This window comes from Aedes aegypti, chromosome 1 (genome assembly GCF_002204515.2).
Source record: "Aedes aegypti strain LVP_AGWG chromosome 1, AaegL5.0 Primary Assembly, whole genome shotgun sequence".
Classification (NCBI taxonomy): Eukaryota; Metazoa; Arthropoda; class Insecta; order Diptera; family Culicidae; genus Aedes; species Aedes aegypti.
In genome coordinates, this window is record NC_035107.1 from 140173905 (window position 1) to 140189848 (window position 15944).

The 15944-nt window shown below is 41.9% G+C and overlaps 1 protein-coding gene across 1 annotated transcript; it reads left to right on the top strand.

Moving 5' to 3' along the window:
* Positions 1–1045: 1045 nt before the first annotated feature.
* LOC5580107 (pyridoxal-dependent decarboxylase domain-containing protein 1) lies at positions 1046–11960 on the top strand. The gene is made up of 7 exons (XM_021848767.1): positions 1046–1270; positions 1449–2282; positions 8226–8501; positions 9925–9993; positions 10056–10705; positions 10760–11074; positions 11377–11960. The coding sequence occupies exons 1-7, from the start codon at positions 1184–1186 to the stop codon at positions 11591–11593; spliced, it is 2448 nt and encodes an 815-aa protein (XP_021704459.1). The 5' UTR covers positions 1046–1183; the 3' UTR covers positions 11594–11960.
* Positions 11961–15944: the final 3984 nt, after the last annotated feature.

The window sequence follows — 15944 nt, forward strand, 5'->3', positions numbered from 1 at the left end:
GGACAAGAATCAAGGAAAAAAGGAGAACATCCCGAAGAAGCAATGGAAACAACTCTTCCTACATGTCACGAACACACACTACAAAAATCACATCAAGATTTTCACTGACGGGAGCAAAACGAAAGATGGAACAGCGATTGCTCTGTATGATGAGCATTCGAACAGCACAAAAGCAGAAAAAATTAACTCCAGAGTCACCATAACTAATGCAGAATTAATGGCCATCCAAGCAGCGATTGAGTGGGCCATTCAGCACGCTTATTCCAAGGTAGTTATACTGACGGACTCCGCAAGCGCCTGTTCGATTTTGCAAAATAGAGAGGAAACCAAAAACAATCACATCGCATGGAGTATCTTCAAACTGCTCCTACAAGAGGAAACGGCCAAGTTTAAAATTCAATGGATCCCCAGCCACTGTGAAATAACAGGAAACGAAATAGTAGATAGAGCAGCAGTAGAAGCTACTACAGGTCGACAGACGGTGTACAATTCGCTAACGGTAGGCGACGCACTGCTGTTAGCAAAGGAAGAGACGTGGGAAAGCTGGACACAAGAATACACCGAAGTAAGCCGAGAAAAAGGACTGTGGTATAGGACTATTCAACAGCAACCTCTCAAAACAACTTGGTTCAAACATCTAGTCATCAACCCCAGAGAAATCAAAACATTAACCAGAATCCGTTCGGGGCACACGCTCACCAAAGAAAGAAGATACAGATGGAAGTGGGAGGATACCGAAGAATGCGACTTCTGCGAAGAGGTAGAAAATATTAAACATATCCTGTACGACTGTGTGAAGTATAACACAATAAGAAGCAAATACCCAGCTCTTGAGTACTACGTACCTCTAGAGCAGATCTTCAGAGAAGAAGCCGAAGCCAGCATGACGCAGATACATCGCTTCCTCACGGAAGCAAAAATCCAGATTTAAACTCCTTTAACGGGGGCGACTATTCGTGAATCAAATAAACAGAAAAAACAACACTGCCACAACAGTCAGGCGAGATGGGCCAACCCTGGCCTTAGCCTGTCACATCAGTGACACACGCAAAGGAAAAAAAAAAAAAAAGAAGAAAAGTTTGTTCTGTGCTGTGCTCAGTGTTTTTGACGAAAAATTTTCCGAGAGCGTGAAAAGTGATAAATTTTCCAACTTTGAAGCACAAATTATACTTACTTCGGAAGAATGGCCGAAACGCCAAGTGAATCCGGTGCTCCTCAGGGGTTGAACGCGATGCGGGAACCGCCGTTGGATGAAATTCCTGCTTCGAATGTAAGTTGCTTGGGTCATCGATTTTTTTTTTCTTGGGGTCTAGAAGATTTGTAATTTGTAATTTATTTAGTAACAACGATACCCTGGCGGTTTTACCATTTTTCAGGTCAAGGAAAAAATAACAGTGTTTTAAGAAAATTACAGGTAGATTGTCTTATTCGCATTTTTTTGACCGTAGGTTCGATCCAGCCTGGCCGAACTGGAGACCCAGGCATCGCAGGTTCTGAATCGGTTGGAGTACGTGAAAGTGGCCCTGGAACAGCACCAGCAGAATGCGATGTTCCCTCAGATGCCGGTGAGTCCCGGATTCCTACAACCGGACAAGAAACCTTCGGCGGAAGTGCTGACTTCGCTGGAAACGCTCATTTCCCAGCTGGACATTGACGAAGAGACGGATTTCGTGCTTCCTCCTCTGGATGACTCCTCGCAGCTGGCTGCAGTAAGTCACTCCATTGGGGCCTACCTTTCGGCCCTGGACAGACAGCATCTGAGTCGGATTGTGTCCAAAATAGTTTCCAATACCAATCGCTGGCTTAGTCACTTGTTCCGCTACATGGATTGTAGCACCAGCTATTATCGGGACAGCGCGGAATGCATCCTTCATGCCGTTAGACTTGCAATAGCGACTCGCTTTCCAGAATCGATGGAAAACCGTCTGGCTCAGCTGCAGAATGCCACGCTATACATTTCGGAGACCAGCTCGCTATTTGCCCTGCAGAACACCTGTCGCTATGTGGGGCTCCCAGCGGCCAATATCCGGGTCGTGCCTTGTAACACGCTGTTTGGCGTCCGGGGCACTATGGATGCTTCCGAGTTGCAGAAACTGCTTGCAACCGACGTCGAAGCTGGCCGGATTCCGCTGTTCCTGATTGCCGATCTGGGATCGTCGATTTGCGGCGAGGTGGACAATTTGACGGTGCTGCGGCAGGTATGCAGCCTGAACAACATGTGGCTGCACTGTCAGGGGCACTGCCTGGCTGCGCTGGCCATCACCAAAGGAACGCTGACCGGGGTAAGCTGGATTATATTTGATTGACTGTCGACTACCTATTATCAGGGAATTTTATCCGACCTAGAAAAAACACCTGGAATTTTCAGGGATTTTGCTCACCTTCAGGGAAATTATTTTGTAATGTACCATGTACACTAAGTCCATTTCGTAGAACAAAATCGAGTACCGGGGCACCCTCCACAGTATGCCCTTACTGTGCTACCCGGAGCAATGGTGCAGTTGAACTTGCACTTCTCCGAAATAATCGGCTACTCATATTTAGCCTCAAATCAGAGGCTTGATACGAGTGGGAGCATGTTAATGTAATATGAATCGAATAAAAAATATCCAGGTGAACCTTCATCATGCAAAGGGCGCATCAGCAGTGCTCAGCAGAAGGTTCACCAAGGAAAATATTAATGTGGGACTAAATCAAGAGCCCTGGGTAAATAATGGTAGGGTACTTGGTTGCCCTTCGAGCAGTTGTAGAGTTTTGTACGACGAAACTCAGTCCAAACCACGAACAGGTATTCTTGTAAGTAGGAACACAAAATTTGTCCCAATTACAGAATTCATCCGTAGAGACATTGTTGCGATCAAAGTAGAGGTGCCAACTATTCGGGGGAAAACGGAGGTATGTATTGCTTCTGCTTACTTTCCTGAAGATGTTGAAGATGTGCCTCCATGCTCTGTCGTTCATTTTGTCAACTACTGTAAGAAAATTAATACCCAATTTATAATAGGGTGCGATACAAATGCCCATCATACAATTTGGAGAAGCACCGATATTGATACAAGAGGAGAAGATCTTTTAAACTACATGTCGCCTAATAACATAGACATATGTAATAGAGGTGATTCTCCTACTTTTGCAAACTCTATCCGACAAGAGGTTCTTGATCTCACGATCTGTAGCGACCTGCTATCGGAGAAGATTGTGAACTGGCATGTTTCTGATGAAGAATCATTGTCAGATCATAAACAAATTCGGTTCGATTTTAAAGCTGGATCAGAAATAACAGAAAGCTATAGAAACCCTAAGAAAACCAATTGGGATCTCTATCGTTTTCATTTAACGAATAAGAATTCGTACCTATAACGGTGAACAGTTCACGACTATTTCACAACTGGAAAATGCCTCTAATGGGATCATTGACTAAATGGTCTCATCTTATCATGCTAGCTGTCCTATTCAACAAAGGTCATCTAACAGGGATGTGCCTTGGTGGAATGACAAGATGGTAGGATTGAGGAAGAAATCGGTTGTTCAATAGAGCAAAGATCACTTTAGATTGGGTTGAATACAAAAAAGCCCTAACAGAATACAACAGAGAACTAAGGCACGCCAAACGTAAGAACTGGAGACGGGTATGTGAAAGCATCAACAACGCTCCTGCAGCTGCAAGGCTGCACAAAGTGCTTTCAAAAGACCATTCAAATGGTCTAGGTAGCCTTAAAAAAGAAGACGGCAGTTTTACTGTTGACTCTTCTGAAACACTGGAAGTAATGATGAGAACTCATTTCCCTGAATCGATCCCATATTTGGATGAAGAGCAGGTCTCAGATGAGGCAAGACATGTATGGTCGATAAATGCTTATCAGAAAGCTTGTAAAATCTTCACGCCTTCGAGGGTCGAATGGGTATTGAGTTCTTTTCTGCCTTTCTAATCTGATGATATTTTCCAGGCTTACTGCAACAAGGAATAGAGACGCTTTGTCCGCTTTTAACCGAAATATTCAAAGTAAGTGTTGCGCTTTCATATATTCCTAAAGCGTGGCAAAAGGTTCGAGTTGTTTTCATCCCAAAAGCTGGAAGAAAGGATAAAACAACTCCCAAAGCCTTTGAACTTATAAGCTTTTTTTCTGTTCTTTTAAAGACAATGGAAAAAATAATTGATGACTTTATCAAGTCAACAAGTTCAATAGAAATGCCTCTTTGTAAATACCAATTTGCGTATCAATAAGGTAAATCTACCATTACGGTGCTGCACTGCCCATAAACGCATAATTGTCCCATGTGAATTGGAAATCCAGCAAACATGGGACTGACATGCAGTTTATGGGCAGTGCAGTCGCTGGTAAATAAAATCGAGAAATCTTTGGAAGCCAAAGAAATAGCCGTGGTTGCTTTTCTCAATATTGAAGGAGCATTCGATAATGCATCCTATAGCTCTATGAGTTAGGGGCCCAGATAGCCGTAGCGGTAAACGCGCAGCTATTCAGCAAGACCATGCTGAGGGTCGTGGGTTCGAATCCCACCGGTCGAGGATCTTTTCGGGTTGGAAATTTTCTCGACTTCCTAGGGCATAGAGTATCTTCGTACCTGCCACACGATATACGCATGCAAAAATGGTCAATTGGCATAGAAAGCTCTCAGTTAAGAACTGTGGAAGTGCTCATAAGAACACTAATCTGAGAAGCAGGCTTTGTCCCAGTTGGGACGTAACGCCAGAAAGAAGAAGAAGCTCTATGAGTTCAGCCATGGAATCGAGGGGCTTGGATAAAAAGTGTTATCGAATGGGTTATGACTATGCTCAAGGTTCGAACAATTTCTGCTGATCTAGGAGGTGCGCAAATATCTATAAGATCGACAAAGGGATGTCCTCAAGGAGGAGTGTTATCGCCCTTACTGTGGTCTCTTGTAGTAGACGAACTCCTAAGAAATTTAAAAGATCGGGTAATTGGATATGCCGATGATGTGGCCATCTTGGTTCGTGGAAAGTTTGATAACACGATTTCCGATCGGTTGCAAACTGCGTTAAATATTACTCTCAAATGGTGTAGGAAAGAGGGGTTAAAAGTAAACCCTTCAAAAACTATTATCGTGCCTTTTACCAGAAGGAAAAGGTAAAGCTTATACAGTCCTCTTTGAATGGAGTTCAAATTCAATTTTCGGAAGAAGTTAAACACCTTGGGGTTACTTTGGATAAGAAATTGAACTGGATTTCTCATCTGAACAAGGTCATACGCTGTTGTGAGCCGCTCCTAACATGGAGTACAGACGCTCAAGGTTTACAGAAGCAAAAGCATAAGCAAACCCCCCTTTCCTGTCAGCATACGACCAAAATTGCCACCGGGGGTTGGTTACCCGATCTTGAAGGAGTTGCTGGGCAAGAGGCTAAGGACCGCACAAAGGGGTCTATTTTATTCCTGCAGGTACGCGAGGTACCAATGGTACGCCATGCTCAGCCATTTACCGTGCCGTGGGCGAAATTAAATATGTTCATAAACAAAATTATTGGAAAATACAATATTATACAAAAAGTGACGGGGCGGGGCAAAATGAGTCACCTAGATTTAAGCAAAACACACGGGTTTTTGAACATAAAAATGAATGCCTAAATATGCTACATTACTTGTTTACTCAATAGTCGTATTGGTGTACCATAACAATTTTTTGTTTTGTGTTATTTATCATCAGTTCTTCTCTATATTGTTTTAAATAAAAATTATACGATTTAATGAGGTGGCTCATACTGCCCCGTTGGAAGGCTCATTATGCCCCATATGGTTGGCGAACAAGCAAAAAAAAAATATGGTTTTCAAAATCGCCGCGCAAAAACTTTCAAGTAGATATTAACGTTAACTATCGACATAACATGAAAGACAACCTTATACAGTTCAAGTCACTTGTATTTGCGTCATCTTTTTCGCTGTTTTTCTATGGATTCCATGACGTTTTCCTTAGGCGGCCCATATTGCCCCAATCACCCCTACATGACTCTGGAGATGAACCCTTCTTCGAATGTTTCAAATCGTAGTTGATTCCCAGTCTTCTCCAATAACACAGTTTTTGATCTGTGGCTGAGGCAAGATACCCGAAATACCAAAAATTTTTGCAAGCATATTCGGCCATGTCAGTTACCACAAAAAGTTTTACATCGACGGGTCAAAAACAAATGATTCCACAGGTTTTGGTGTATTTAATGAGGTTCATAGCGTCGCCCATAAACTTCAAAGCCCTTCAAAGCCCGTATATGTTGCAGAATTGGCGGCTATATATTACGCATTAAAGCAAATTGCCTCTCTTCCCTCTGATCAATATTTCATTTTTACAGATAGCCTCAGTTTTATAGAGACTGTTCGTTCAATAAGGCCGGCAAAGCGCTCTCCATATTTTGTTCGTGAAAAACGATCTACTCTGAGTGCTTTTTGGAATCAATCATATACTATCACCTTGTCCAACCACTATTCTCTAGGCTCGTATTTCTATAGAATAGGGCTCTCAGACAGCAATCGCTGCAGCTGTGGTGAAGGCTATCAAGAAGCCAATCATGTGGTTGAGGATTGCCCCGAATACTGTGTTGCCAGATCCGATTTATATGTATCCCTCAGGGCCCAAGGGAAACCAGAAAAGGACGACAAATAGAAATATTAGATTTAGAACGCTAGGGGCGCTTTTACCTCCATACAATGGTTGTGATGGGGATAAACCAACCACAGTTGCCTATTTTTATATTCGCACGATTACCAGTGCATCAAAGTGTCAATGCGATTGGTTTGTTTTTGTTTCTCGTAATTCGAAGTAAAATGAGTGAAATTGGCGAAGCAAGTGGAGTTGCCTTGTCCCTGGAACAAGTGATGGATTAAGACCCTCATTGAGAAGACCGCGTTGCAGTTCAATTGCATTCTTTAGAAGCTCTTGGGTGACCCACGATTATAAACGAAACTTGTTATCAGCTAACTCTAGTGATCTGTAGTGCTAGTTCCATGTCTGTTTAATAAACTGTATACATCTTAGGAATTTGCATTTGTTATCTACATAAAACAACGTTGCTTTATTGATGTGAAAATCGTGTTTAAGAATTTTCTCATTGAACAAGAATTCATGGGAGCAAAATGCGATTGAATAATTGAAAGCCTAACTTTGGAAGTCGGAGGCCATCACTTGAATCTGTGGGGAACCTAAAAGAAGTTCACTCATGTATTTGATGATCGTACATTTTGAAGTATTTATTACCTGTACAACAACACATATAGACGGAACATTCTTCTGTTTGTGGAGTTCCAACTCTGCAGGACACGCAAGAAACCATTGCTTCAACAATATACAGCACGCGTGAGCATGAGCTGTGACAAGGTCATTGTTTTGATTTCGAAAACAGGTTGCTATGGTAATATTGAAGAGAATCTGACACTTGGAGTATCACCTCCAAAATACGCTGACTAGATGTTGGTAACAAGATTTGCAGCAACATTAGCGGTCTAATTTATTATGTCTATTGGACGACATTAGAGATGTGTTGGGTAAACTTGACTTGGAATACATGAAGCTTGTGTACGATTTCTTTAAGCAAGCCACAATTGTCGTTTGATTCCCCGTCTTGTTGTTCTACTCGTCCACTTCGTGTCCCCTCGAAATCTTGTATCGTTACAGGTTGTTCAGTCCTCTCTACGTTAGTCCATTAGTGTTAACGGCACGCCCCGTTATCCTATCCCTTCATGTATATTATTGTTACCCTTAACCTCGGCCAAACCGCGAGTTTTACGGTTCTCCAAAGCTAACACTATAATTAAGAAGAAAACATGAAATTGTCATAATAAGTTTCAAAGAATAAGGCTCCGTAATGCCTGAAGGCGCATGAGCGGTCAATCATGTTCATGCTCATAAAAAATCGCCTCTGGTTTAGTCGATTTTCCAAATTTTAGCTTTTTATCTGATAAAAAGTCATATAAACGGCTGCTACTGGAGCAATATCGCAACTATTGGAACACGTGTCCAGTAGTGGCTCAAACGATCTCATGCACAAAAAGTAATTGTATCACTTATTTTATTTTTGCATTATAGTAGAGGTTAGAAATTTTCAGTTGACGCCAAAAGACCATTTTTAGGACTTTTCGTTTTTATATTATGAATTTGTGTGCATTGGTACAGACTTTCGGAAAAATAATTTAAATATTAATATTGATACCGTGATTAAAATCCGATGAAATCGCCTAATTTACATTTTGTAATTCTTCCAGATTAAAGCGATACCGGACTCGATGACACTGAACCTTGGAAATTGGTTGGGCATCACAGGCGTTCCCTGCGTTCTCATGCATCGCCAGGTTCCGGTAAATGTGCTAACGCTGTTCGATGTAGATCCCATCCTTTCCAATCGGCTGACGGCCATCGGGCTGTGGACCATAATGCAAACGATGGGTGCTGATGCGATTAGCGAACGAATTTTCATGGCATTTGACTCCTGTCGACACATTCACGAGGTGCTGAGTAGAATCGAAGGGATTCGAATTTTGGTAAGTAGAAGTTTCTTTCTGCCATCAATTTCTAGTCAAAAGCAAACTCGTTTCCATATTGGTGTGATCCTTATCTATCTTCTATATAAATAAAAATGGAATGGTATTTATATGTCACGAAATGGCTTGAGAGCGGATTAGGGACGTTTCGAATATTACGTAACGCATAATTTGTCAATTTAAGACCCCCTCCCTCTCCCAAGTAACACTTTTTATATGGAAAATTTAAAATTTTTGTATAGACCGTAACACTGCGGAAGACCCCCTCCCTCCCCCTATTGCGTTACGTAATATTTGAACGACCCCTTATCGGATTTTAAATGTTTTTCAACAGCCTATTTGATAGCGAGACGAAGTTTGCCGGGACCACTAGTAACTACATATTTGTAGCTGGACCCAAACTTCGATTGCAAATGTGTACTGGCAATTAAGCACCGTCCATAAACTATGTAGATTCTCAGGAAAGAGGCCATCAATAAATTCCTGCAGATATATTCGAAATACTGAAGAAAACTGTGTGGGGCAGTTTGGCCACCTTAAGGAAAAGTCGATAAAAGTGCTGAAAATATTATGAATTTTTCGAATGTTCGTATGATTTCCAACAATTTTAGATGAATACACTAGATCCGCATGATTTCCTTTGTCTTATAAAGTTCACAGATGAATGATTGATTTTTCAAATTTCTCATTTTTCGAGTCGAATTTTTACTGATGGGGTGATATGAGCACCCCATTTTTGACTGCAAAATAATCTCATGTAATCTAAAAATTGAATTATTTTGTTACACCAATTGAAACTTATTAGTATTAATAAATACTCCGTGCAGGAAGATATAATTTTTTTTAAATTTTAAGGTGTCATTCGGGGCGATATGGGCAGTTTTTTCGAACATCATTTATTTATTTTTATTTGAGTTTTGAACATTGACTTATAACATGCCTATTGCTTTATTTCCTCAACAGCTTTGGGGTTGCATGTTATTTCAGATGAAATTTAAAGAAATTATGCAGTTTTAAGGGGGTGCTCATTCTACCCCATTGGCCAAACCGCCCCGACTACTCCTAAGTCAGTTTTTGATGGAATTCCTGGAAACTCTCGAGAAACAACGCAGTAATTCCTGTAGTTCCCAAAACACTAAAATATCCATAGAAACATTCAATTCTTATGAAAATTCTTGTTTGGATTGTTTTCCTGTATAGTCAATTTTTGATTCCCATTCCGTTTATGGTTCCTGTTCGGCCTCTTTTTGGAATCTTTACAAGCACAAGGTCTCTAAAGTGAGGCATTCGATACCAGCCTGGAGATAGGTTTTTCGGTCCACTTAAAAATGGGTCCTTAAACAACCGATCATTATGTGAAACCATAAACAACATCAAAGCTTCCGATCACTAAATTACTAACATTTTTATTGATATTTCACAGAGTAAAGCACCCAGACAAGAAGCCGGCAAATCGTTCCGAGCGCTGCTCAGCAATCCCATCAACTATAGTGTACGGAACAAATCACCGGGAAAATCAATAGAACAAAATAATACCTTCATCCATTTTTGCAGATCTTGTTTGAAACAGCCGTCCCCGTTGTGGTTTTCCAGTTTGACGGAAGTAGCGGACAGAATGAGGTCAGCGTTGACCAAACCTCAGCTTCTAACGATGCTGTGAAGGCCGATGATCTACAACGGAATGAAAGTGACACGAAAGATGTCCCAAATGATCCTGTTAGCAAATCGATTGAAAAAATATCCAATGCTTCGTACTACGACCGTTTGAATGGGTGGCTTGGTCAGATCCTGTTGCGTGACTGTTCGCAACTGAACCTGGAGATCATTAATCATCCAGTTTATGGAACGTGCATCCGGTACTCACCATTCGCCCCAGGTTATGGAGAGTTACTTCCGCTGACTGAAGTAATCGAAAATGTTGCCCAATTTGTCGAAGCTCAGATCGAGATTTTGATGGCCACAGTAAAGCACAAGAGCCGATTCAACAAACTTGTGGACGAGAGCCCAGTGTTGCGTTTGATAGAATTGAACGATTGGGCCGGCCTTGGCAGTGTACATTACGTTCCGGAAGGTTGGGAAACCTTACTGACTGATCAGGCTAAAACCGAATTAAATCGGTTGAACACGGCGCTGGTGGATATGCTAAAAGCTCATGATGGTGCATTTTCCCTTGGAGAAGGAAGCGATGGTTTAATTTGTGTTCGGTAAATGTTCTACAATTTTTGACATACCTGTAATTTTAATCGATACATTTTTAGATTTGGAATGGTCACCAATGAGACCGACGTAGAAGAACTGTTGGACCTTGTGATTCAAACCGGTCTCAAGATACAGGAGAACTCCAAGATTCTCGATACCATGACGGAGATCTTGAAGAAAGGCATCGAAGCTGCAGAAACCGATCTGCAACGTGAGGCCGAGGAGAAGCTCTGGCAGGATGGTATCCTGCGGCAAGTTCCACTGGTTGGACGAGTTGTCAACTGGTGGTCTCCACCGGCGAAGGAAAGCGGAGTGAAAGGAAGGAGCCTCAACCTTACGCAGGGCGTTGTGGAGAGCACAGAGAACATATACAAGTAAGGAGTTCTAACAAGTATTGCTTTTCTAATGTTTAAGACTGTGATTTCAGAATAACGCAGGGCTGGTACCAGGCCTGTTTTAGATCCTTGGGGTCACTATTTTTATGAGTCTTTGTCTTTAACACTCCAAATACCAAGTTGAAAATTTTACGCGGATTACAGTGATAGAAAAAAGTGGGAACTAAATGTTTGAGCAGTTGGTTTTCATTAGGTTTTTTCCTGCTCATTCATTCGCTAGCAGCCCTGTTATCATATTGAACGTTGAATATTGATTGAGTATATTTTTTATTATTCCCAAGGTATCATATGCAAATGTCGGCAAAAGCGAATCAGCTGAAGGGTAACAAAAATCCACCAACCCCTCTTGTCCAAACGCCCATCAGTGCCGATGGCACGAGTCTACATTCCAGGAACGCGAGCTCCAGCAGTCAACAGTCGAGCGCTACCGCCGATAAATCCTCCTCTCAACAGCAGCACAATGGACAACAGACCGCGCCGGAGGTAGCTTCTGCGTAATTTAACCACTGTTAGTTAACTGACCTTCGAATGCGTTTTAATGGGGTAATATACTTTCATGCTGATCCGGCAGACATTACATAACAAAACATATTATGCATTATTTTTACCAAAGTCATTACCTTCTCTGAAAAGTGATAGATTAAGTTAGAGCGAACATTCAAGTGATCTTGGACTACATAAAATAGCTGATAGATTAAAACATGAATACGATTCAGGAGTGTTTTCAAGTGAATCCTGTGCACGAATCAACGCAATAAAACATGTCAACTTATTTATTACCTATTAATATATGATAATAGAGCTGGCATTGAGCTTGTAGCCCTTTGGAAGCGTTAAATAAATTTTATTTTGCACAAATATTTAACAATGTTTTTTTTTATAAATTTTAGATGACACTGTACAGCGAAGAAGAATAGAAACGCAAAGAAACAGGATGCAATTGGTGTGAAGAGGCGGTCTTCTGGTGCTAGATACGTAAGTACTAAACATATATTTTCTTTAAAAGTTACAAGAAGCTTTCCATTAGCTACTTCACTCAAACAGACAATGTGGAAATAATAGTTTGAGAGTTTATAATGGTTTATGGTTTTATGGTTTATGGTATCTGACACATTTGGTATTAGCCGACGAGTCCATTTACTTTTCGTGAAGTTATCTGGTATGTCTTTGGTTGAAGCATTGAACATCTTCCTTAATGATGAGCCCGGTGGACCTAAGGGATTGCTGGGACTCTACCCGGGTAGAGGAGAATCGCAAAAGAATAACAAAACTTACCATTAAAATAGAATGTTTGAATAGCAAAATTTGTTCTTTGTTTGTTTGAAATAAGAGATAAAATAACAAAAATAATAACTAAGTTTATATGGCATAAAAACAAAATAATATCATATTTTGCCATTGTAATAACAAAATAATAGCAAAAATATTGGCAACGTAAATAACAAAATATGTTATTATTTGGATATTGATAACAAAATAATAACCAAAATAGCTATTCACGAGTAGATCAAAAGAATGGTAATTTTAGTTCTTTGACTTTAATATCTAAATTTAGCTTGATTGAAAAATAAACTTTTTGCTTACCTGCAAAAAACATTTGCTTTTTAAATATTCAATGAATATCATACGAATTGTAAAACGAGCTATTATGGCAACATTTGATGTTGGTTTGTTCTCATTAATTATTTAAATAAAGTTTTCAAATATCAAAATAATGACATATTTTACTGTGATGGCGATGTTTGTTACTCTTTACATATTTAATGTTTTTTAGTATTTTTGCATAAATAACATATTTTACCATGATAGTATATTTTGTTATTGATTAGTTATTACATGACTTTCAAGTATAACATACCAATGACAAATTTTGCTATGATTGTATGTTTTGCTATTGATGAGATATTTATGTCATATATTAATAACATAATAATGGTTAAACTAGATATGATTGCAAAATTTGTTCTTATTTTACCATTATTTTGCTATTCACCTCTACCCGGGTATGGTGCAATCACTTACTGAGATAAGCGCCCGTTGCTCGGACTTGCGGTTGTTGACCATCATCACATCACATGTGATGGACCAGTCCCAGTTTCCTAGACGTCATCCTATGGAGATAGAGCGCACTGCGGTCAACTATACTTCCTCCATCGATTCGCCGTAGACCACTAGCGTGATGTCGTCGGCAAAGCCAACAATCAAAACACTTGTCGGAAAGTTCAACCACAGTTCGTCATCGTACATCGCATTCCATAAAATCGGGCCCAGGATTGAACCTTGAGAACGCTTTTTTGACCCTCCTCTGTGTCATACAGTAGAATCCTACCATCGAAATAACTTTCTAGGAGCTTACACAACTTCAGCAGCATTCTTCACATCCAGAGTGACAACCGCGCAGTAACGAATGCCGCCCCTTAATGCTCGATTACCACCTCAGGTCTGGACTGATAGCGTCCAGAGTAGATTTACCTTTCCTGAATCACCTTCTATATACTGTACTAGCCTGTTGAGAATCAACCTCTCCAACAACGGCTTTAGTAGTAGTACCGATTACTGTCGCTTCCATACATCCAGGAAGATTCCTTGATCTATGCAGCGTTGCATCATGGTTCTTGTAGGCCTAGACTAATTTGAATTTATCATAGTAGGCCGTGCCTGTAAAATAGAAATAGTATGTCATTAGTTAGCCTACCACGAACTTAGCAAGTTCAACATTAGCTCATACCAACATCGTCTTTTCCTTGGCAAAGACTTTTACCCTTGGTTACGTCTATAACAGCTGGCGACGAAAAAAAGTTTTGAAGCAGCTCGAAGACCCTCAAGATTTTTTTCACTCAAGTACCACTCAAAAAAATGTCAGACGCGGATCTGGAGAACGCAATCCTGCAGCTCACCAATCTCATCGCGCGGCAGCAGATTGAAACTCAGCAGCAACAGATCGAAAACCTGGGGCACCGAGGCAATCCGATTGCTGGCAGTGAGAAGATCATCGAGTCATTAGCAAGCGGAATCCAGGATTTCCAGTACAATCCGGGTGGAGGCGTTTTTTTCTATAGCTGGTACGAAGGACGGCCAATCCGATGCCGTCCGTGTGAGGTTGCTTCTTCGCAAGCTAAGCACACATTTGCACGACAAGTACGTGAACACGATTCTTCCCAATCACCCCCGGGACTACTCGCTGGAAGAGACCGTCACGAAGCTGAAGAAACTGTTCGGTCGACAGAAGTCGGTCTTTCATTACCGTTACCAGTGCCTTCAGTACGCAAAAAGTGCCGCGGGCGACTTCATCTCGTATGCTGCCATGCTTAACAAACACTGTGAAGCGTTTCAACTTTCCAAGCTCACCGCGGATAAATTCAAAGCGCTCCGTTTCGTCTGTGGACTCCAATCGTCACAGGATACGGACATCCGAGACAGATTGATTTCGAAGCTTGAAGCCGACGAAACCGCAGTCAACGAACTAGGAGAAGCCGCCAGCACGGTTACCCTGGTGAATCTTGTGGAATAATGCCACCGCCTGGTCAACATCAAGCAGGACACACTGATGGTGCAGAACAAAGAAGCACCGGCCGGCATGCCTGGAGTCAAGCCATACCTGGATGACATCCTCATCGCTGGGCGCTCTCCACGCCGTTCTCGAGCGTGTTCTTCGGACACATCGTGGATAAGCATGGTTTTAGACCCGATCCATCTAAAACGGAAGCCATTACCATGATACAGCCTCCGAAAGATGTCCAGCAGCTCCGTTCTTACCTCGGTACTGTGAATTACTATGGTCGGTTCGTTAAGCAGATGAAGAAGCTCCTGGCACCCCTGGACAATCTGCTCAAGAAGGATGCCGGCTGGAATTGGACCAACGATTGTCAGCATTCTTTCGATCAGTTCAAGGCCATTCTCCTCGCCGAACTGCTGCTTACCCACTACGACCCTTCCAAGGAGATCATCGTCGCCACAGATGCATTGAAGTACGGGTTTGGCGCAGTCATCATGCATCGGTTCCCGACCGATGTGGTGAATCCCTCAAGCCTCTCGTTCACTGACACCAGCAGAGATGAACTACGGTCAAGTGGAAAAGGAAACATTGGCCCTGATCTTCACGGTCAAAATGCTCTACGGACGCCACTTTCTTCCGGTATACACAGCAAACCACTTGCAATGCTGGGCCTTGACAACTGCTGTACGACTTCGACATCAAGCACGTTTCGACACCATCAGCAACCTTCCAGTCACACACCAGATGATAGTGGCTGAAACGCGAAAAGATTCAGTTCTCCAGCAAGTAGTGAATTTTCTTCAAGAAAGTTGGCCGGCCCATGTAAATCAAATTGAAGATCCTGACGTCAAGAAGTACTTCGCTAGACGAGATGGACTTCAAATCGTCGACCACTGTGTCTTGTTCGGCGAACGAATCGTCGTGCCACTCAAATTCCGCAAACTGATTATTCGTCAGCTACATCGTGGACACCCAGGAATGGACCGAATGAAATCTCTGGCCCGCAGCTACATCTACATCTACACCGTGAATGCCTTCTCCAAGTGGCCCAAAATCTTCCGTACTCGATCCATCACCACAAATGCGACGTTGCTACGTGAGAAGTTTTTCCGTTTCGGCAACCCGGATACTTTGGTCTCGGACAATGGCACACAATTCACCAGCGTGCAGTTTCAGCAGTATTGCAGTGAAAATGGTATTGCTCACCTTCGCACTGCTTTTTACCTCCTACAGTCCAACGGCCAAGCGGAGCGATTCGTCGATTCCCTCAAGCGTGGTCTCAAGAAGCTCAGTAAGGGGGAAGGCTCGCCCACACTAGAGCACTTTAGAAGCCTGATCCTGTAGCAGTCAAGA